General features: G+C 42.5%; 1 protein-coding gene across 21 annotated transcripts in view; it reads right to left on the bottom strand.

The window, feature by feature from the left end:
- The window catches only part of col13a1 (collagen, type XIII, alpha 1), a 127,558-nt gene extending 106,229 nt beyond the window's left edge, over positions 1–21,329 (bottom strand). For 7 of the 21 annotated variants that reach the window (XM_037123585.1, XM_037123577.1, XM_037123581.1 and 4 more), the window contains exons 1-2: positions 20,297–21,327; positions 12,395–12,464 (exon numbers count right to left, since the gene is read on the bottom strand). In XM_037123585.1, coding sequence (XP_036979480.1) covers positions 12,395–12,464; positions 20,297–20,587 — 361 coding nt within the window. In that variant the 5' untranslated portion in view covers positions 20,588–21,327. Of the gene's footprint in view, positions 1–12,394; positions 12,465–20,296 lie in introns of all 21 variants that reach the window. The other 14 variants (XM_037123570.1, XM_037123583.1, XM_037123588.1 and 11 more) reach the window with 5 other exon arrangements.
- Positions 21,330–24,038: the final 2,709 nt, after the last annotated feature.

Here is a 24,038-nt window from a genome sequence, read left to right as displayed (position 1 = left end):
GTTTTCAAACCAATGAAATGCAAATTTGAATAAATATGTTAAAAATATCAACATTAACACCATCACTGATGCTTTTTATTTTATAACTAAAACTTTGTTAAGCTGAAAAAAATATTTCTTCAATGACGATCTATCTTCTTTTACCCATTCCTCCACCTCTTTCATCTGTTTTACCGTCAGTATCCTGTCTTTACCCTCTCCCTGCCTCTGGCTGCCACATTGCTCCAAGTATGGCCACACACTGGCAGCTGCACTGTGAACTTTCTGTATCTTGAGCTAAGAAAGGGGATGTGCCATTCTCTCTTCCTGTCAGCACAGATGTCAAGGTGAACTTGGGGGACTTAAATAACCGGCTTGGCGACCCTGGGACCCTCACAGCCCCCCTGTCAGCTGCACAGATTAGAGGAAGCCTCTTGTTTACTAGGGAGGTGGGGTCTCTTTTTTAGCTGCAACATTATCTACAGCAAAGAGAAGATTTAAACAGAACAAAAAGGAAGGGTTGTAGTCTCTGCATGAAATGTAAAAGAAATCTGAAAGCTATCATCACCTATCAGAAGGGGTGTGTATATAGTCATCTCCACAGTCTATGATATGATTAAAGACAATATACAATGAGGGAATGAAGATTATTTGACTCAAGCAAAGTTCACAACATTCTGTCACACCATTGAGCCATGGGATGACACTACCACAACACCCAATTTGGTCTCAATGAGGCCGATAAGAGCTTCATTATTTGGTGTGACTGGAAGCCTTTCAACCACTGCTTCGCAGCATTTTTTTAACAAATGCAAGATCCCTCGCCAAAAAGCTGGACGGGTTGAAGCTGCAGATTGCGGCAAACAAGATCATCGGGGACAGTTGCATTCTGCTTATCACGCAGACGTGGCATCACCCGCTCATCGTGGACATGGCTACTGAGTTAGTAGGCCACATAGCACATTGGCATGACAGGACAAGATACCGGTAAGAGCAGAGGAGGGGGGCTATGCATATACCTCAACAACAGCTAGTGCACTCAGATTGTTGCCAGTCACTGCTCTTCAGACCTGGATTACGTTACTGTGAAATGCTGGCCCATCTACCCTCCACAGGACTTTAATATTGTCATGATAACTGCTGTTTACAGACCCCCTGAGGCTGTGCACATTGTTGCTGTGGACTTTAATCATGCAGACTTGAAAACTGTGCTCCCTAAATTCCACCAGCAAGTTAAGTGTGCAAATAGGGGAGAAAACACTCTAATATCAAGAGTAGTTACAGAGCTAAGCTACTATCACACCTGGGCCAGTCTGACCACCTGTCCCTGCTGTTTATCCCAGCATACACCGCCCTCAGGAAAAGTGCTCCCCCCACAACTAAGACTGTTAAACTCTGGCCTGAGGACACCTCTCAACAGCTCCAGGATTGCTCTGAGAGAACAAATTGGGGCATCTTTGAACAGTGGTACCTGGAGGACTACACTTAATCCATCCTGAGCTATATCAAGTTCTGCATGGACACTGTTACCATAGACAAGCGCATCCAGGTCTATCCAAATCAAAAGCCCTGGATGACTAGAGAGGTCAGGACCCTGCTGAAGGAGAGAAACAAGGCCTTCAGGTGTGGTGATGGGGCACAGTACAGTGCTGCCACAGCCAGTCTGAGGAGAAGCATCAGAGAGGCCAAGACATCACACCAGAGGAGGATAGCGGAACATCTCAGCAGCAACAACACGAGGCAGGTGTGGCAGGGGGTGCAGCACATCATCAGCTACAAATCCAATGGCTGATGGAGATGCTTCGCTGGTGGAGGAGCTGAACATCTTCTTTGCTCGCTTTGAGGAGGGGCAACCGAATGCAGCCACATCACACCCCTCAACCCGTGACAACATCCTCATATTGGAGGAACATGAGGTGCGGCACACACAAAGGGGGGTGAACCCGAGGAAAGCTGCTGGCCCAGATGGCGTAACTGGACGTGTACTAAAGACTTGTGCAGACCAGCTGGCTGTTGTCTTTACCAGGATCTTCAACTACTCCCTGTCCTAATACGCTGTGCCACCTTGTCTGAAGACTTCTGTTATTGTTCCACTGCCAAAAAAGGCAGCAGTCAGGTGCCTGAAAGACTACCCTTGAGTGGCACTTACACTGATTATTATGAAGTGCTTTGAAACGCTGGTTCAGCGGCACATCATGTCAAGTCTGCCACCTGCATTGGACTCTCACCAGATTGCTTACAAGGCTAACAGATCTACAGTGGATGCTATTGCAACAGCCCTCCACAGTGCTCTGAGCCACCTAGAGCAGCAGGGGAGCTATACAAGGCTTCTCTTTGTTGATTTTAGCTCTGTGTTTAACACCATCCTCCCCCACAGACTGGTGTCCAAACTGATGGGGGCTGGGACTGTCTTCCTCTAACTGCCACTAGATCATGGACTTCCTGACAAATCACTCTCAGGGGGTGAGAGTGGGCTCCCACCTCTCAGCATCCATCTGCATCAGCACTGGCTCCCTACAGGGCTGTGTGCTGAGCCCCCTACTCTATACTCTCTACACTCATGACCGTGCTCCAGAAACACCACTATTAATTTTGCAGTAGTGGGACTCATTTCTGAGGGGGATGAGTCTACCTACAGGGCTGAGGTGGAGCAGCTGACTGGGTGGTGCAGGGACAATAACCTGGTCCTTAACACCACCAAGACGAAGAAGCTGATCGTGGACTGTGCATCAGCCGGAATAATGTGGAGAGGGTGTCCAACTTCAGGTTCCTGGGCATCCAGATTGAGGGGGACCTGTCGTGGAGTGCAAACACCTCAATGACTATCAAGAAGGGACAGCAGAGACTTTACTTTCTGAGACTCATTGGAAAGAACCATCTGTCACAAAAGTGCTTGTGCCATTCTATCGCTGCTCATAGAGAGTGTGCTGACAAACTGCATGTGTGTGCGGTACTCCAGGTGCACAGCAGCAGAGAGAAAGCACTCACCACCACCACCAAGAAGATAACTGGCTGCTCTCTCCCCTCCCTAGACTACAGTGTAAGGTGCCTTTAAAAAGCTCAAAACATCCTCAGGGACCCATCGCACCCTGGACATGAACTCTTTGAACTGCTGCTCTCTGGCAGAAGATACAGGTCAATAAAATGCCAGACAAGCAGGTTCAAAAACATAATTTACCAATAGTGTAAGAGCAATAGTGTTGCTGAATGCAATTAAGGCAGGAAAAATGTGTCTGTTTGACTGTGCAAAAAATCTGGTGATTGTGCAATAACTTGAATGATATGTTGTATGTGAGGTGTGGGCTTAGTATTTAAGTTTTTTATTTACCTATTTTTATCCTAGTGTTATTGTTTTATGGTTTTATCTTTGCACTTTCATAATCTATCTATCTATCTATCTATCTATCTATCTATCTATCTATCTATCTATCTATCTAGACATCAGATTTTGTAATTCCAATAAGTGAGTCACCCAAACAGGGCATGAGGGTTGTACCAAACCACAAACAACTGTGGTGTGTGTGTGTGTGTGTGTGTGTGTGTGTGTGTGTGTGTGTGTGTGTGTGTGTGTGTGTGTGTGTGTGTGTGCGTGTGTGTGTGTGTGTGTGTGTGTGTGTGTGTGTGTGTGTGTGTATGAGTAATAGGTCTGAATGGGGTGAGGGCTGAATTATGCCAACCATGCTAGGCTGCCAAGACACACAGCTGGGGGGGCTGGAGGGTCAGGGTGGAGCGGTCAGATGACATGCCTCTGGTATCCCGTCATGGCTTCCTCTGGGATCATAGCCAGGTAAACTGTCAAAACCCACCTCCTTCCTCAGAAGTGTGAGGCTTTAAAAGGCCTAAACCCAGCCCCAAACCCTCCTGTTTCTTTCCTGATGGCCCCCATCCCCTCCTGGCTGTACCCAGGACTAATCCACCCTCTCAGCCCTGTCGTGCAAGTGGGGTCAAATGGCTCATGGTCTGCTCTTCTGAAGATGTGAGGTCATATACATGAAGATTTTCAGGGAAAAAACTAATTGAATACTCCCATTTGTTTGGGTTTGACTGAAAACTGCACTAAGTATCCCATGGAGGTGTTGAGGGAGAAATTTGACAACACAGGTCTCATTCCCAGAGTTGTGGGCATACTTTCTATCAATTACTATAAAATGTAACTCACTTACCAAAGCAATTGTGAAGATCTGGACTCACATGCTGGCTGGTAAGCTGTTGCAGTCCCAGATTTCAAAAACAAAAAATAGAATTCTGACAAGAAAAATCAATCAAAATCTCACATATTTCCAGACTTTGCTCCTCATGTACATCAATATGGAACCTTTCTCCATAGATTAAAGTACTTTGACAAATGTGACTCTGTGGCACAAAGCAGCCAAACCTTGGGAGTCAGCGCCTCCCTGCCGAGGCAGAAATGTGATTGACAGGAGAGGGAGGAAGGGTCTTTTTTCTCTCTTCTATTTCTCTTTCCTCTCATCCAGCTGAACTGCCACTCACCCTCTCCCTGCTATCAATGGCCCTTTTCAAACCTGCTGTCAACATCCATCCTGAGTGATCAGATGATAGTGGACAGTGTTGGGAAAGTTCAGTTTCTACATGAACTAGTTCAAAGTTCAGTTCACACATTTTGAAATGAACTAGTTCAGTTCATAGTTCATAATTAAACATTTTGAACTAAGTTCACAGTTCCAAAAATGAACTAGTTCATAGTTCTTTTTTCAATATGACGCTGCGAGCTATCATTTTTCAAAATTATTGCCGCAGCCCATATAGAACCACAGACAGCAATTATTTTATCAGTTTTAACACTTAAACTGCAGCTCTCCAACAATATACTGCAAAACCAGGTTGTCCAGCAGCGGCTGGGAGATGAAGACAGCGGAGCCGCTACTGTACGCCATTAATGTAATGTGAGTATGCAGCTGTTTCTGTCTGAAATAGTTAGGATTTGTTTTGATCAAAAGTAAAGTGACTTGCATGCACAAACCTCTCATCCAGCATCCTTTTTTACACACAACAGCCAGATCGGGTGATTTCCCTCTACATATCAAGGCCTGTTTATGGTGTGTTTAGCCAGGTTTTCGCCTGGGAGGCTCTATGGAAATCTGACACTCTCTTGAACAAAGTTCAACTGTGAGAGAGTGCCGTTCACAAACGCCAGAATGAATGCATTCACACAACTTTCATCGGGCAGAAATACGTACAAACAGTTCACATTCGCCCAAAATATGAACAAGTTCATGAGCGATCTTTCACTGAACACGTTCAGGCACAACACTGATAGTGGACAGCTACACTAAACAGTAGCCAGTATAGGCTACTTCACTGTCACCCATGGAGAAAGTCCCCAGATTCCCTTCCAAACTCACCAGTTTTGTTAGTTGTTGCATTCACTGATATATAAAACACTGTCTCTGACAAATTCTTCATTATTTCTTTCTCCTTGTAAATGTTGCAATTGTTCTATGTTAAGATCTTTGTTTTTGGTATAGAAACATTGTTCCTGTTTGATCCATTGATGTTTATTTGCTTATTTGATTGTAACACCAGGTCTGAACAGGGTCAGCATGTGGGAATCAAGACTGCCATCACATTCCTGCCATGTTCCTCTTCTTTTCACTATGACTTGATGAAGTGCTCACTTGTTCTCCTGGGCTTGTCTGAACAGATGTGACCTTGGGTTTGTTTTGCACAGAAACACTGGTGGGATCTGTCCGTGGGCTCTTGGTGTTCTAAATAAAATGCAAACATTGCTTATGACAATTGTTTAGTCCTGGTTCCAGAAGATTAACTCTTGCTCATGTACGTTTGCACCCATTAATCACTGTGTAATGTATACACACTGTATCCTTAGTCCTGAAACAAAACAATAGCCTGATCTCATTGCAGAACAGAGATACACAGACAGTCCTCACACACTGTTTATGTGACCACATGGTGAACTTCCTTTGATAGTTACTGATCAGATTTCACAAAACTTATTTTATATATTTTTTATTGTCTTGTTTATTGTCTTGTAGCCAATAATAATGTTGTTCATATTACTGGTCGCTGACTTATCAAAATAAAGCATCAAATATCCTTAAAGAAAAAGATTTTCAACAATCAGTTTTCAGTGAGCTCATTGGGCTAGGATTAGGGAGGGACTGTCATTTAGTTAATAATAGAAATAAATAAAAAAGAGAGCAAGAGAGATGAAATGTAGAGTATGAGGATGTGGAAAAAATGTAATGCAGTGTATTAGGATAGAAAATACAACACTTGCCCGACTTCTGGAAAAAAACAAGCCCATTCTTCTATCCTGATGCAGATACAGAGACAGATCAGTCGTCTACGGACATCTTACTATCACATCTGCCAGCCTGGCTCTACTCGGTTTGACTTGCGTGACCAGGATTGGCATTTTCACTACAACAGGGCTCCCAGAAGGTGTGTCTTAAACCAGCAGTTCTATCCCACAGCGTGGAAAGTGGCTCCACTAATTAAGTTATAACCATGTTTCATTCCTATGACTCCTTCAAAATAAAAGCCCCCCCTTATTGAGTCATTTAAAAGATTCACAGGAAACATGTTTTCAGCAGCAGCAAATGAACATTTACTCCTGAACCAGCTGAAAGTGAAAACACTGAAATATTAAAACACAGCAATGTTTGAAAGAACAAACAGGACAAGAGAAACTAGAGAGATTCAGTTAGAGAACTACTGAAGTACTGAGAGCTGAACACATTGATTTTAAAAACCTCTTTCTCTCATACAGACATGAGCTGCGTATCCATTTGAAGTAGAGACAGGTGCTTGTTACTCCAGAGCAGGTCCATTGCTCAGCTCAACACGGTGCCCCCTAACTCTAATCCTTACCCCAAACTTAGTTGATACCTAGCTCTCTAATCTAACCTCCAATGTATATACAAGTGCCAAATGACCTAGTTCAGCTCAAAGTGGAGTAAGTTTTTTTATTGGACAAAAGTTTGCAGGTCATTATAACAAACCCAACAAATAATGCTTCTGCTGCCAAAGAAAACAATGGCTCTCTGAAATAATCTTATCCTCTGGATAGGAGCTTTATTCTTGGCAGTATGGCTAGACAGCATGTGATACTGATTGAGAGGTGACACATACAGAACATAGTTTTACTCATCCAGTGAACCAGACCATGATCTTCTATGCCTTTGAGACAGGGGTTAGGGACTGGTATATAGGAAAATATTTATGAAAGTCAAGAGCAGATCTAACTGTAAGATAACTCTTCATACAGAACCATTCATTTAAAATGGCTTAAAATGGCTGACCCATTCACTTTCTGCAGTGAAGCTGTAGCAGGCTCACATGAATGGGGAGGAGAGACGATGAGAACAATACAGGAAGAATACAGAGAACTGCAGGTGTGTGCTGAAGTGGAAGTGGAGATCCTTTCAGGCTAACACTGATAAACTGTATGTGTTTTAATCATGCTAATGATGTGACATGAGAGGCACTTCTCACATTCTCTTTTAAGTGCCTATGTGTTGTTTTTTTTTTGTTGACACATACCTAATATTTCCCAGTTACTGTGACCAAGCTCGATTTGTTATGGTTTGTTAAGAAGTTGCTGCTGGCATTACTTCACAGTTTAATACTTCCCCTATTAATACTTCCCCCACTGTTTATCAGCATCAGATGCCCCCTACTGACACAAAGATGTACACCAACAAAGCTCTATGCAACAAGCACTATGCAACTTTGTGTGTTTATTAGGCTCAAGGCTTTGACCACAGCTGTCTCCTCCAGAGCGCATCAGCTCCAGCAGCTGTCTGCCAGCTTAATCCAAAACACTGACATCTGTACCTCCACTCCGGCCTGTTAGTCCAATTAACAGCACTAAGAAACATCTCATTCTGCTGTGAAGTTGGGCATTTTATCTTGGGCTCTCATGAGGATTAACTCCCTTTTGGACATAGCCTTAAGTGTCCGTTAGAAGAAGTGCACGTTTTTGGTAATTCAGCATTAGCTTCATTTTAAGCATCACTGATTAGACGTCATGAACCTGCCAGAAAACACAGAGCAGTGGAAAGCAGCATGGAGGTCAGTGACAATGTTATGGTGCTTACTTTTTAATGCCTTTGACTTGAGTGTCTCTTTCAAACTGTCCACATGCTGCTTGAACAGAGATGGAGGAAAACGTATCAATAAACAAACATCCTTAACTTCAATGCGTGTTATAGTATCGCACCACAAATGGGGCAAACAATAACAGGTCAACCCAAATGTGATGATTACATCTCCACCAATCAGAGCTGCATCCGATAAACACCTGTGACAACTGCAGCTCCTGACTGACATGTTTAAAGATCATTTGACGCCATAATGAAGCAGACTGTACCCATTGTGGCTGTGTGAAAGTGCTGTTAGAGTCAGCTGAGCACTGACAGCTTAAAGAGAACATCTTATTGCACAGTGTTTTGGATGCATGATGCATGGAGTGGAATATGTTTCATGTGAGTGTCCAGTTGTCTGCCTGAACCAGCTCACAGGCTTTGCTTCATTATAATTGTCTTGTAAGCCTGTTCTGGCCAATCCCTAATAGGGCCATGTGGTGATTGCTTATACACAACATACCCAGACTGTTGATATGAGGCCCACTCAGCCGTAAGCAATGTGTCCACTGATTCATGTCCATCCACTTAAAGCAACACGTATGTTAAACATATTTTTAGACCTACTGCTTTGTTTCATGGTCATGATAAACATTTGAGAGACAACAGACTGTGTGGCATTTTGAGGCCTGAAGTGTCTCACAATATGTAGCTCGTCTTTGAGCAACTCATAAAGTTCATTTTTCACAGGCTGCTAAGAAACATGTCAGGCTCAGAATAATACTCAGTGTCCTTCAAGTGACATGTAACGTGTGTGTCATGTCCCAGAATTGCAACATAGCTATGTTCTGAGAACTACAGGAGGTTATATATTTATATTATCTTGTAGAGTAACAGATATAATTGTGCTCACCCGGTGCATAGATTGGCAATAGACACAAAGTTACTGGTTCAATTTTGACTTCACATATTTGGTTCTTGTATCTATTTCGATAGATTATCTACTTCCTCAAATCAAATGTATTTTCCTGTGATTGGACAACATCAGTTTGTCTCTCTAGGTGTCACAGTTCTGTCCTTTCAGTCACCTGGCGCTGTTAAAAATCAAAAGCATGGCAGCCATGTGAACACGGTGTGCACTTAGTTCTGAGTGGCAGGCACCAGGTGGGCATTGACAGGGTGCAAGGTCTGATAAAGTCAAATATTGTCAATGTAATTACCAGAATGACATTTTCAAGTCATATCTTTAGATGTTTGATTAGACGAAGAATGTATTGTAATTCTACTTTCATTCTATTTAAATGCAGGTTTAGTCATGTTCACCTACTTTTTTTCCTCACTGTCTCCTGGAAGTTACAGTGACAGGCAAGCAAAGGAAGTTACCTTGATTAACTGACAGAATTCTCTGGTTTGAACATTGTTGTAAACATTTAGGATAATGTACTTACACAAGTCTACATAATCTAAAACAAACGCTGAGTCATTTTTAGACATTTGATGCTCAAATGTTACATATTATATCTTTAACTAATGTCCATGCCTGTTCATTTTGAAAGAGCAGTGACCAGTGGGGAAACTCTGTCACTCAACCGACCGATGGTGTGTCTGTTCCCTCTATCACTCACTTAGCACTGATTTTTGTATTTAAAGTTCTGGCTGCAGTCCAGCCGAAAAAGCAGACAACATTGCTTTGAGCTTGTTGGACAGTTGGCTGACAGGTAACTTGACTCCCTTTCTACCCGCTGCAGAATACAGAAAGACACAAAAAGCTGTAAAAGGACCAGACCATCTGGACACCCTAAGTTGAAAGACTTCCACACCTGTGGTGGCTGAAGAATCTGAAGCTGCAGGCAAACCACCACCTTAACATGCAATCAGGGATCATCCCACAGACACTTACCACCATGTTAAAACACTAACATCCTATTGACATGACCAATTAGCATTAATATGTGATGACAGGCCCCTCCCCCATGTTCTCACAGAAGTGTCACAGGTGCGCACACACACACACACTTACACACACACACACACACACGCATACACAGACACACACACAGTCACGCACATACACACACACACACAGACACACACACAGAAGAGAAACACACACACACACATAAACACAAAGCTTGGACCCTATGTCCTTATGTTAGTCAGTTGGTTGGTTTGTCAGTTGTCAGTTGGTGAGTGGCAGATTCTTAATTGGTATTTCAAAATCAATAAGTTGTAACTGTGACAAGCAAGGAACTGCAATTAAAGGATCAGAAGGACACTGAAATAATAGCATCATAATGCCGCCTTTTTAAAAGTCTGAATGCAATAAAATATCTGACCTTTGTTTGCAATGTACCACACTACATTGTCAAAATATCCTACCATCTAGTTTCTGCAGAGCTTGCAAACTGTGGCTGACCCTTGCCAACAACACAAACGTTGTCACTGGAAATCCAAAGTACAACAAGTACCATATCAGCGACTTCAGTGAAAGAGGAGGGGGTTCAAGTTCTGTCGATGGGTCTCCTGCATCTGCAGTTGCCATTGTTGTAAGAGTGGTGTCGCCCCTTTCAGGAACAGGGTGATGCGTGAGGTGTGAGCGAGAGTGAGGGAGTGTGTGTATGTGCGGACAGTCAGTGCGTTTACATGCACAGCTTAGTCAGATTACAGCCATAGTTCAACTATGCCAATCAGACAACTGCAATTATCCGAGTATACATAACGGGGAGAAAATCGGATTGTTGGGCCGGAGCATGTCATACCCCAGTACCCTAGGTGGCGCTGCACCCATTTCAACTAGTGGTAACAGAAACACCTCCCGCTGACCTCTTTACATCACCAGCTGCCTCGGCATTCAAGAAAGATGGTGTACGAAGAGCGAGGAGAAGCTACATCTTTATACACTGGTGCTCTTCCTTGTGGTGATTTCGGAGAAAAGACGCCGCCGCCGCCGTCCATCTACTTCCGGCTCACGGCCCGGGGAAAAATCTCACGCCTGCACAGAACGCAAAAATCCGATTGGATCCGCTGGAACGTATACATGCAGGAGTAATGCGACCATCACTCGAATAATCTGGGTGCTTTAATTCAACTATGAGAAATCCGATCTGGTCCGATTTTAGACAGACTAAGGTGTATACATGCATCTTAAAAATCCGATCATAGTCGGACTAACACAGTAATTCGGTTTTCTTAAGTGTCATGTAAACGCACTGACTGACTGAATGGGAGAGGAAGGAGAAGTGAAAGGAGTAGCAGTTGTAGCGACAGCAATAAGTGTACAATATAGTCTGCAGTTTGGCTGTGAATAAAGGCGACAGCTCCTCTAGACACAGCAAAGCTCTCTGGTATTATTTCCCGACCAGCTTAACGCGTGAAAGTGGTTCAGCCTGAACATAAACTTCAGCCCTGGAGGAAATCATCTCCCCTGTGCTTCCTGACCACGGTCCAGAAGCTGAACAGGAATGGTGTAACACCATGCTGTCATTTGGCTGGCTGTAGCTAATAGCTACTGGCTTAGCTAGTAGTTCAGTTAGAGGAGGTTGACTCGCAGCACTTCAGCACTTAGTATTATCGTTACAGCTCTGGGTGTCCACAAATGGCCACGATTAGTGATAATTATCTGCTCCTCCATTGTTGTTCATGAATGTCTGGACATGTGAGTGTGAATGTGAACACCGATAGGCTTTCAAACACAGCATCGTGTCTGCTGCCATTACACCAGACAGTTTTTTTCACAGTGCTGTGAGACTCCTGAACTCATCCTCAATACTCCATCAGCAGTGTATTTTTGACTTCATAATTTATTCATCAACAGAAATGCCATTTAAGAATCTTGCGTTGCATTATGACAGTTAAACTAATCCTTAATGCTCAGTTTAACTAACCTCTTAAACAACAGCATGAGACCACATTAAACTCTCAGTCATAAACCTGTAACGTTCTGGAGAGGCCTCATGTAACCCAACTTAACTGATGAACAAAGAATAAAGTAAAATAATGAAATCATCACACAGCAACAAGTTAAACACAACATTGCGACACAGTGTGGGTGTCTACTGGTGATTGGAATGGTTGGTGAAGATGGTTATTGGCCTTGGCAGTGCTTTAACTGAGCTCCCCACCCACTTCAGCTCTGTCTATTGAGGTATACATGCTCTAACCAGATGCTAGAGCAACAAAGAACATTTCCTCAGTAGACAGAATACAGGAGTCATGACCGACGTGTGAGTATTCACAGTGTGAGCTGCCACATGCAGCTTCTCACCTGTGTTCAGTATCCTGTGTCCTTTGCTGTCAAATGAGTCAGTAAGTGAAATGAGGAAACATGTGGATGGGGAAGTACAACTTACCTGGGGGACACAGGCAGCTGTGGGGAGCTTCCCTCACCTCCCGTGTCTTTGGTAGTCGTGCTGCAAGCTTCTGCACGAGAGAGAGAAGAGAAGACGAATATTAGAGCACTGACGTTTTAACATCACATTGCATTTTCAAATGTCTGTTGTAAAAACACTATTAATCCATGGACCCCTTTATATCAAATATAAAATAAATTACTTATGTCCACTTTACAAAAATTTGTCTGAAAAGGCTGCAGGCAGTAGGACAGAAGACTGCTGAAAAAAACAGGTGTTTGGGAAATTCTACATTACAGCGCAGATGACAAGAAGACTCTGCTTGTTCCTACTGACCAAGATGCCTGCAGTGACTTAACTTCACCTTTCACTGTCATATCAGTGCGCTAGGTCTCTCAACCTAAGGGTAACATGGAACTGTTCTCTTGGTACCATGCACGACTTTTAATAAAAGAAATGCAAAAATAACTGTTCTAAGGTATAACTGAACTGAACTGAGCTGAATCAGACTGCTTGGTGGAAAGGAGGCTTTAAAGACAACACCCTCTGTAGCCATAGTCAGAAGACACAGACGCATCTTCTGCTGTACCACCAGTCTACAGAGCTGAGCAGCTTCAGCTCATCCTCCAACTGGCACTGTGAATTTTATTATTATTATTATTTGACTTGATTATTATTTATCAATCAACCTGTATAGGTATTTTTTTATGTTTAGGGAATTACAAAATGTCATTAAACAATCTTATATTGCCAAATTACTATTAGATTCATCCTGACTCTAATAACTCTGTAGTTTCTTAACATTGTACCTTTTTGTTCCCAAAAAAAAACATTCAGCTAATACATATGCCACTCCACTGTAAATAGTTGAATGCTTACTTGTATTGTTAAGTGCTTTGAGTGATTGTTAGAATAGACAAGACGCTGACAAAACACAGATACCACGTGTTACCAACCAATATCTGTACCTGTATATTTTTTTCATGTCTGTGCTGGGAGTGAACTTTCACTTGTAAGCTATGTCCTATAAATTTACAGCAAACAGAAGACAGGGGCATTCTGCGCTGTGTGTTGCATACAGTTCACAGTGTATGCAGCTTATGGCCCTAATATGACGTGTCTAGAAAAGATTGCTCCCTTTGAAATGTAAACCAAGTATTCTATATTTTACTTTAGCACAAGGCCTGCCATTCAGTCTTTCTCACATCCAAGTGTGACAACTGACCTATTTAGATCAACAAAAGCATGCACAAGTTGACCCTGAACAGAATACATAACCATACGAGCACATTGTCCACAGCATAGCAGTCAGTCCAACTGGTGGTGGTTACTAGCAGATGAATGCCAGTGCGGCCTGTTTAGAGGCCTACAACAGGTGCTGAAAGGGATGTGATGAAGGAACTGTCATTCTGAGCACCACTGCAGAATTCTGCATACTGCCTGTTACCTGAGTTATCCTGGTTAATAGCAGTCGACGGCAGTTGAACCAGGGACGTGTGGAAATGTCCAACATTTGCCTGGCCATTTTTGTTGTAAATGGACACATTTGTGAACAGAGCTGGAGCCAGCTGTCAAAATGGCAAAACACATCTCTCTTTATGTGTACTGTATTCATACATGCATTGCTACTGGGAAACTTGTCTGCATATCACCGCAAGTATCCAAATCCTGCCCACTCTCTAGTACAATGTACAATATATCTGATTGATCTCTTGTGATAATCTCGCAGGTCATTGTCCAGCCAATTCACAGTGGCCGAGTGGGAGCGTTGATTGAAGGCACTGATGACAAAGAGTGTAGCTGCTTCGTACTTGTTTCTTCTTTCCTGCATATTACTTTCCACACTTTCACTTATATTACACATATGTCCACATACATATGTCCAAAAAATTTTCAAAATAGAGTGCACACTTAAACGGTCACATATTACAGTATTTAAGATGTACCTTCATTTAGGTGGCTAAAACTTCTTGTTGTCACTGCTTTTTAGCAATACAATGCTCTGCTTCCCTGACGGTGCTACACGTTGCTTCTCCACACAGATGGAGAGCTGACGGTCATCTACTACAGGTGACACACTGACTAGGGAGAAGCACCTCATACAAGCCCACATCAAAAGACCCTGTCACTTTAAGAGGCAGACAGGCTGAGGGAATACCAAATGCAGATCGAATACTTTAGGAACAAGTAAAAATAAATGCATATTCTCCTGGCCTTTCATGAGTACTTTTTCCTTATGTATGGGGTCCGCTTTAAAGCACACTCTTAAAAATCAGCATCAGTAAAAAAGAGTTCCAAAGTTAAGTGCTCTCGTCATTCAAAAGTCCCATGCGGAATCAATTGTTAGGCTGCACACTCAGGAATAAATTTCCTTTAACCCACTTTGTATTATTCATGAATACTTCCAGGAATTTATTTGGTTGATACTGGCAGACCACACTCACAACCGGAGAAGTCTTTAGTAAGTTTAATCCAGCGAGCTGTGCAGCCAGAGCTCTCTACAGTCTACTCTGAAGCAACAGGCACAGAACATAAACTCTCCAAAGCTCCATAATGGAGATAATGCAGAGAGGGGATTCAGTTCAATTCATACATGTTTGAGTACACACAAAACTGTGCAGCTCTGACATGTTCAATATCAAATACATATGTGAATGAAAGAAAAATTAATAATTACATAAATCAATTGTGAAAAAATGTAAATGGAACAATAACAAGTCATGATTGTTGACTCTCCACACTGTCAGGACAATGACTGTGGTGGAAGAATAATAAGAACCAAACACTTAAGGAACATGAGAATTAGCTTGAAACATTTCTGCATATGGAATCCGTCTGTCTCACTATCTTGAATGAGAGCAAATGAGAAGCATCTGTTGTTCTCCAATTTCCAAATGGATTTATGAATATTTATCTGTGATGGGCATTTGAGATACCACTGCTAGTGGAAAGAGTAAGTTGCTGTTTCCAGAACTGTGTGTATGATGTATGGTATGGAATCAGTAATCAGTGTAAGAAAAGACATGCAAATTGTATCAGTGGTGGAGGATTAATCAAGTGCTTGTTTGACCCATCCAACTGAGGGTTAACTCAACCACTAATATTCAGTTTTCATCATATATAATATAATATTCTAGTTTTTAGTGAGCCCTAAAACTATTTCTCACAAACCCAAGACCATCATGGTTAAATGTCAGCAGCTAGACAGCTTGACTGAGGTCTATGGCAGTCTGGTTCTCTTAGTATTAAAATAAGACAAGTATCACATTATCACATTTGTGTGCAAGATGTACAACAGAATGCAAAATACAACTGCCTTCCATCCCACAACACCAACACCATAGTCAAATCTGCAGATGATACGACTGTGGTGGGGCTGATCACCAAAGCCGATGAGTCTGGGCACAGACATCTCAGAGGACCTCACATGGAAAGCCAACACCACAGCGCTAGTTAAGAAGACACAACCACAACTATAACCCTTTCTGAGACTGCTAAAGAAGGTAAACCTGTCACAACAGCTTTTGGAGTCCTTGTACTGCTGTTCAATTGAGAGTATCCTCACATGTAGCATCCTGATGTGGTATGGTGGCAGCTCTGCAGCAGATAAAAAGTCCCAGCAGAAGGTTATAAAAACTGCCCATCATAAACCAACAGCTACCCTCCCTGGACGACATCTTCACCTCCTGTTGCCCACAGAAAATTCACAACATCCTAGAGGACTCATTCCACCCCCCCATCAGCTGTTTGAACTGTTGCCCTCCAGTAAACGCTGCAGGTCCATCAAAACAGACGCCACAAGAACCATCAATAGTTTCTACCCCAAAAGCCATCACCATACTGACCTCAGAGCTAAAAACACAAACCCCAAACACATGTCAACACTAATATGCAATCATTTACATAGCACACTATGCACTTTACCTGGAACATAAGATTTGCATATGCTATCGAGGTATGCGTGGCAAATAAGCTGGCATGAATAAGAGTATGAGTGTGGACAAATGGATGATGAATGAAAGCATCATTTATTGTATTTTAGGGTATATATTATCTATTTTATCTACTTTTATTTATGTATTTTGGAGTCCAGTACTTGAGTGCACCTGAAATGTTGTTGTAGTTTTGTACAATGACAAATAAAGTCTCTCTATTCTGTCGATTCAAACTACCAACATGAGATCACACCAGCTGAACCATGACCACTCATTAGCCTCTACTACATTACTCATCAATGTTCAAGAATTGCCATCATTTTGATCTGAACTGTAAAGATTCTGACAGCATCAAAATCGCCCTTCATTTTAATCAAAACTGAAAATGTGATGACCATTTCACGTTCAGTTTATTGTTATGGTGCTGTCATGCTCAGTACTACTACTGTTTCAAATTACATTTGTAAGTAATGTTGCATTTTTCTTAAACAAAATTTGAGGAAATTATTTGTTCAAGTCCATTTTGAAATGTTCTGTTATTGTTTCATTGTTCTGTTTTGTTTTGAATTGTATGGAAACAAAAGTGATACTGATTGAATGGTAAAATAAAGACTTCCATAGATTTGATTGACAAACTAATTAGTGCTTTAATAATTAATCAGTTATAGATGATAAACACCATCAACAGCTCAATCAAAGAGGTCCTAGATGAGAGACTGTATGGGGTTAAAGATGCAGGTACAACATGTGGCTGTAGTGTAAATTCAGTAGCAGCAATTCTTTCTAGCTGGTAGCACGTGTATCACTGTCCTAAAGCACTGAACACTGTGTAGAAAAATGTCTAATTGTCTGTTGTTGGCAGTGATCAGATGTTCTCACTGATCACACTCATTGTAAAAACAGAGGAGGTTTGGCACATCTACTTGAGTATGCTGTTTGCATATCACACACACACACACACACACACACACACACACACACACACACACACACGTATATGTATTTATGATTTTGTTGTGTGATTATATGCTCAGACCTCCCGAAGTATTAGGTGGTAGCCCTGTGGGGAGAGGAGTGGGGAAACCAGGGCAGGGGAGACTATATTTCTCACATTTCTACACCTCACAATGTGGCCTCCAGCCTCCATCATACCTCTACACTCACTGTGTGCACCAGGCTTGCACCAGGTCTGCAGAGAGCACTTTGTGGTTGATTGTAAATGCTAAAGCGGCCATGTTTGGGGAGAGATAATAACAGAATAAGGGGGAGGTTAGGGAGGTCAAGTTGTTTTCAGAGGTGTTGTAAAGAGTATGGCAGTCATTTTGGGAAAAGTACAACTGAATTGAGAATTTGCAGTTCCGAAGAGCTGTGTACCTTCATACTAGGGCTGACAGAATTCCTCAAGTAACTTATTTACTAAATATCATCCAAGCTTTATTCAATCCATAACCCTGAATGCAGTACACTGAGGATTATTACTGATGTATGACACACTTACATTGTGTATATGTAATATAAGGAAGGCATGATCAATGGCCAGGATGGAGGAGAATCACTTTCACAAGAAAGAAATAAAAAAAAACCTCACACACACACACACGCACACATGCATGTGTGTGTGTGTGTGTGTGTGTGTGTGTGTGTGTGTGTGTGTGTGCGCGCGATTTACTACTGTGTGTGTGTTCATGGTGCTGAAAGAACATGTCACCCAGTCCATCAATGTAGCTCACTGATCAACAGATAGAAACCCTCTGCACAGCCTCATCATTGGCACAGTAACTGTGAACCAAACTGACTGGACACATCACTCACTGAGCTAATGAATTCTGCTGTGATCCAAATTTGACTGGAATAATAACAGGACTGAGTCTGAGCTGCTCCAATGGGGGACGTTTTCCATAACAGAGGAAACTGGTCGTCATTGAGGGATACAGGGAGGTGGATTCTGGACTGTGTTGGGTGAAAGTACCAAAGATGTCTCTCTCTCCATACAAAAGGCCACATCTGTGCTTGTGCCCATTAATAATGATTATTTATACACACAGTGCTAAACAAAGAGACAGACTGCATCCCCCCTTAGGCTGTCTGGTAATGAAGACGCAGAGATCCTATTCACTGGGTTCCATGGAGGAGCTCCAGAGCCAGGCACTCAGAGAGGACTCTATCAACAGCACCGCTGATTGTCCTTACATTCAGTACATCAACCTCCCTGCGTTCTGTTTGTGAACACAGATAAAGGAGCACCACATCTGACTTTCTTCTATCATCTCAACTTCTGAGTGTCTTGTATTTGTGTTGTCTTCTCATTGGCAGTTAATGAAAACATGGCCAATCTTATCTGATTAGATTTGATAGGCCTGGTGATCTCATGTCTTTGTGCTAAGAAGAGCTGGAGTGTGGACATGGTTAGCTTAGCTGAATGAAGACTGGAAGCAGGGGTAAACAGCTAGACTGGCTCTGCTCAAAAGTTCAAACATACACCTTCTAACACCTCAAAGCTCCTCAAGTGTTGTTTGTGCGTAAACCTAAATGAAATTTAAAAAAACTGAGCCTAAAGTAACATTAAGACGCAACATAAAGAAATGTAAGGTTATTATATCAGCAGTTTGGCACTAAGGTACATTGTCAACGTTTCCTCTGGCAGTGGGACTGTGGTACAACCCCGAGGTGCTGGGCAGATAGACACACTGTTCATAGGGAAATGTATTTGTGTTGGTTGAGGCTGGAGGGTTCAGGACACTTGGCCTGACCTCAGTACTTCTGTCTAGCTGTAGTCCTGAATGTATCCAGCCTTCAAATCACTGGTCTTCTCATCTTACAAGTGTGTACTCACCAAAATGTTGAACTTTTACATTTTCACCATATACATTGTCTCCCAAACATATCTGAGAAATTTTGTGTTGATACTAAGTCTATAGATACTGCTGAGTGTGATACTGCCATCCTCCCTGGCTGTTGGAACCCTGTGCTGTCTCCTGCTGAGTGTATAATACTTGGCCTAGTGAAAGGGCTCATAGCAGAGGGGGTAGTAGTTGATAAAAGTTAAACCATGGCAAATGGAGGGAGGGAAAACAGAGCCTCTGTGGGACTTCAATCAATGTGGCGGAATGTGTTAGTGTAGCTATGGAAGTGGTCAATGAAAGGGCAGCACACAGGGCAATTACAGGAGCAACAGATGTGAAAGGCCAGGGAGAGCTCCTCACATGCTATCACAGACGCACACATGGTAGTAAGAACACTCGGACAAATTGCTTTCTAATGGACTGATTCACAGATGTGCACGCACATTCATGTCTAAGTCTGTCTCTCACTAAGCAACATCATGCTACCTCTTTCTAATAAAGCACCTGTAATAAAGCCTTTGAAAGAAGCACATGGAGGCTGAAATAAAAGTTCACCCCAAAATTAAAATCCAGTCACCATCCTCAACAGCAAGACAACAGCATTCTCCTTAACAACTGAAGTAGCTGGAGAACTGATTTCAAACAGAAGAAACAACTCTTACTCTAACTGTGTATCTTCACCTACCATGTGAGCTTTTTTGAGTGAACTTATCTTTTAATGATTAAAAAGCTTCTGGTAATGACTCCTTTTGATTGGTGTGGAGGGGCAACTTCTAATTCCCACTTCAAACTGAGAAGAAGTTTGGGTTTCCCATGAGTTGGAAGGAACTACTTCAGTTTGATGGAACAGGTTGACACATTAATAGTAATTAAGTCTATTACTTAATAACAATGTGGCTAGTGACGATGTGAACAGCTCCCTCGCATCCCAAACCATATGAAACAGGCGATGACCGCAGGAGAAGAAGGGACTCACACTGAGCATGAGGCTCCTTCTCTCCGCTCATCAGCTGCTCACAGTGGCATCGCAGCACCGAGCTGGTTACAGACCCTGAACAACTGCTGCTTTCACTTTACTGCTGCTGGTCAATCATTTAGATTGAGTGTGTCTGTGAGGCGCTCACCTCCTCCAGGATCTGGTCCAGTCGGCCCAGAATAACGGGCTCCACCTGCTCCACAGTCGACATCCACGCGTCCCGCTGCTGCTGCTCCAGACTTACTATCCTGGACTGCAACTCCGATGTTCGCACAAAAACCACAACGCAAAATCCAACGCACAGAAGAGCCACGGCGGTGCAGATCGTTGCGCCACACAGATCTCTCCAGTGTCTCCACAGCGGCTGCTGCTGCTCGCCCCGAGTCCTCCTCGCCTCACCCGGCTTCACAGGAACCCCCCACTTCGGATCCTCTTCCATTTCAGAAAAGTAACTCTGCTCTGATCCACACGGAAATCCCAGTATTCATCAGGTGAAGAGCAGCAGAAGAAGAATCGACCAGCAGCTTTGGAGCTGGCCTCTCTAAAGGGACAAAAGTTTAGCAAAAGTCTATTTTCTCCTTCAGACTGTCTCTACACTACCCTGCTGCACCAGAGAAGCAGCTACATTACAGCTAGAAGAATACAAGTCATGCAGAAGCTGCTGTCAGTCAGTGAGTGCTGGTCCTGATTCACAGGGACTCTGGTTCCTCTGCGTCCCGCTCCGTCTGTCCCAGCTGCTGCTCCTGCTCTGAGCGCTCCGTGTCTGTGCCGCAGGTCAGCCGTCAGTGCGCGTCTGTGAAACCCGAGCCAACGTCTCCTGTGCACAGCGCCGGATGCCAGGAACTGCGCTCACAGTGCACGCTCCTCCTCTCAAAGGTTTTAGGTTAAATGCCGGGGCGGGATTCATGGCGGTGTTGCTGCCCCTTTGATCCGCGCACTTGGTGACGGATATTTTTAGGGTGCGCAAAGCCAGGACACTGAGTCTCATAGCTGGTGAGCTGGAGGCCTGCTGGCAGTGCAGCTCAGGTCCAGACCAAAACAAGACGATCTGCTGGACTGGATTCAGATTCGGCCTGAACATGTTGGGGCTGCTGGAAGGAACATGTCCATTAGACTAAAGCTAATGCTAATGCTAAGCCTGCTTCCTGTTTTTGATCATGGAGATGTTTGTAAAATGATTTTCAAACTTCTCTTTATAGTCAGACCTGAAGTAGAGAATAAGTTAGTCATCTCCCTGCTTACACTAACTCACCGTGTTACTTAATGAAGAACAAGTGCTTTGCTTATAAAACTACTTCAACTCAAATAACTTCTAAGTTTAGGGCTGAAAACACTGATACAAACTATATATTACTCATTTGAAATCTCACTGGCTGCATGATGCGTCAGGCATCTGGAGGCTGGTGAGTCCATGAGGAAGAAGAGATAGTGGGTCACCTGTCATCAATCTGTGCTTGTTGTCTCTAGGTTTAGGCTTAGAAGCTCCTATCTGCTCAAATGAGCTGTCAATCAAACGGCTGCCATCCAAGGTGTACAGTTATAATGGTTTCTGGAGTGAAATGAGAGTCCTTTTACCGAAAAAAGCATGAAAAAGCATACACAATTGCATTTTGTTTATAACCATTCAATCACCATTTCATCATAGAATACCTCATGTTGCCTTCACTGGAATGGGACATCAGAATATCAGCTACTAATCTTCACAAACAAACGAAAGGAATGTTCTAGCATCCAGAAACACGATGGAACACTATTCCTTTAAGTGCCACCATTTTTATGAGTACAAACAATGCAATGTTGTAATAACACACGAGAAGTATTACTTCTCATGGGTTTTCCTATTCCGATTTGCAACAGAGCAACATATCTGCTAAATGGCACAAAACCAGAAATAAATACAGCCAGTATTCTCCTGAATAGCTCAGCTATATATCCACACCTTCTCCAATCAATGCACAACTTCCATTGTGTTAACTGTGTGAGCAAGTGTTTTCAGATGATGCCATGCAACGCCACGTCTCAGGGAGCACCGTCCAACGTTCCACCTGGACAAGGCACATATAGAGCATCCATTTTTCCAGGCCCACAAGGAGAAGCATGGTCAGCCTGCGGGTGTCCGCTGCAGCCCACGATGAGGACAGCTGCTGGCAGGAGTTGCTGTTTGTGCTGATGAGTGTCCTCAGGCTTGAGGTGAATTCCTTGTCCTCCTGGTTGCTGGCCCTCAGAGTACGGGCCCATCAGGAAGAGTTTGTTGATGTTGTCTAAGGCACTGTTAAATAAATTACGGTGTTTGACAGCTCTGCTGCCCTTTGAAGTCGTCCTCTCCCAGTCTGTTAAACACAGACTGCTGACCTGGGCTCTGTGTGCAGCACTCTGTAGAGCTGACTCATTAAAAATCTACTTTGAGTTGCTAGGTTGTTTATCCTATTGACAACTGTTCATCCTCCCTAAACATGACCAATGAGTCCTCCAAATCAAGCCACAAAATACTTTTATTTCTTCTGAAAACAGTCCAATTGCAGCTATAGTTGCAACAATTAGTTGATTAATCAAAATAAATAAATAATTGGCTATTACTGTAACTTCTTTGATAATGAACTGAGACATTCTGAGACATTTTATCTACAAAAAAAAAGTATTTAATTTTCTATGTATATAGCATAAGTATGTTTTGGTGTCTTTAGTCATTGATGACAGTCACATGAATATTTTTGGGTTGTGGATGGTGTTATTTACTCAAAAAAGTCATGTAATACTTTACTTAGAGCAATTGCCATCATGCCTATATATCCACACTGAGAAAGGTAGGGTTAGGTAGGTAAGTTAGGGTTTGCTTACTTTAAAGCTGTAGTCTGTAACTATTCTTTTTTTAATATTTGCTAAATTTGTCATTAAGATCTGGCAGTAGAAGAAGATACAGCTCAGCTTTGTAAAAATCCACTGTGTGGGTCCACCCAGTGGCCCTAATTTGATTTGCAAGAATCCACCACTCCTGGCTCAAGATAAACAATCTTGTAAATGTAAATGCAAATGTAAATTAAGATGGCATAAGACAACAGATTATCCCCCTGACCAGGTTTTGGACACTAGTAGGCACACACACACTTTTGTTTTGTTTTGTTTATTTATTTATTTATTTATTTATTATTATTTTTATTTTTTTATCAGGAATCATGCGACACATGATATCAACCATATGCAACCTTTACACCAGGGGTACTCAAATACAAATCTTAAAGTCCATGTATTGAGGTCAGTCAGGCCACATGCAATAATACTGTAATATTCAAAACAAAATACAAACTAAAATAAAATGTCACTTCCATTTTAACATAAATTAAAATACACAGTTGAATATTTCCTCTTTTTGTTTGCCTTCAAATATTGTGTCCATCCCTTCAGTCATGCATTAATTAATTTCAATGTGTCATAGATGTGACAAGAATCCTGCTTGCAGCTTGATATGATGATTTCAGTGCATTTATTTGTGTTGTTCTTACCTCTGAATTCTGAGGAAATGTCTCTTCAAAATTCCTATGCTGTGGACTGATGCAATGACTCTTGGGTATTCTGTTGGTGTAGTTATGGTTCGTGAATGTGTTTATGAATAAGATGAAGATGGTTGTGGGTTAATTCACGCCATTTGTTTTATGATTACATGGTGGTGAGTTTTAACATGGATGATAACAATTTTGGCACCGTGAGTGAAAGGGTGTTTGCCGGGAGACACCCCCCGTCTGATAAATCATTTTTAGATGGGAAAATACATGGCTCTGATTAGAACTTGCAAAACTATGTAAGGCTAAGTCTTTGTTACTGCTGCAATGTCAGGTAAGTGGGTGTTGTTTGGGTTGTAGGGAGAAAGAATACAAATTTCAGTTACGGATTAT

This window comes from Acanthopagrus latus, chromosome 15 (assembly GCF_904848185.1).
Source record: "Acanthopagrus latus isolate v.2019 chromosome 15, fAcaLat1.1, whole genome shotgun sequence".
NCBI lineage: Eukaryota > Metazoa > Chordata > Actinopteri > Spariformes > Sparidae > Acanthopagrus > Acanthopagrus latus.
Note: the sequence above shows the minus strand (reverse complement) of the source record. Positions and strands in the feature narration are given on the sequence as shown.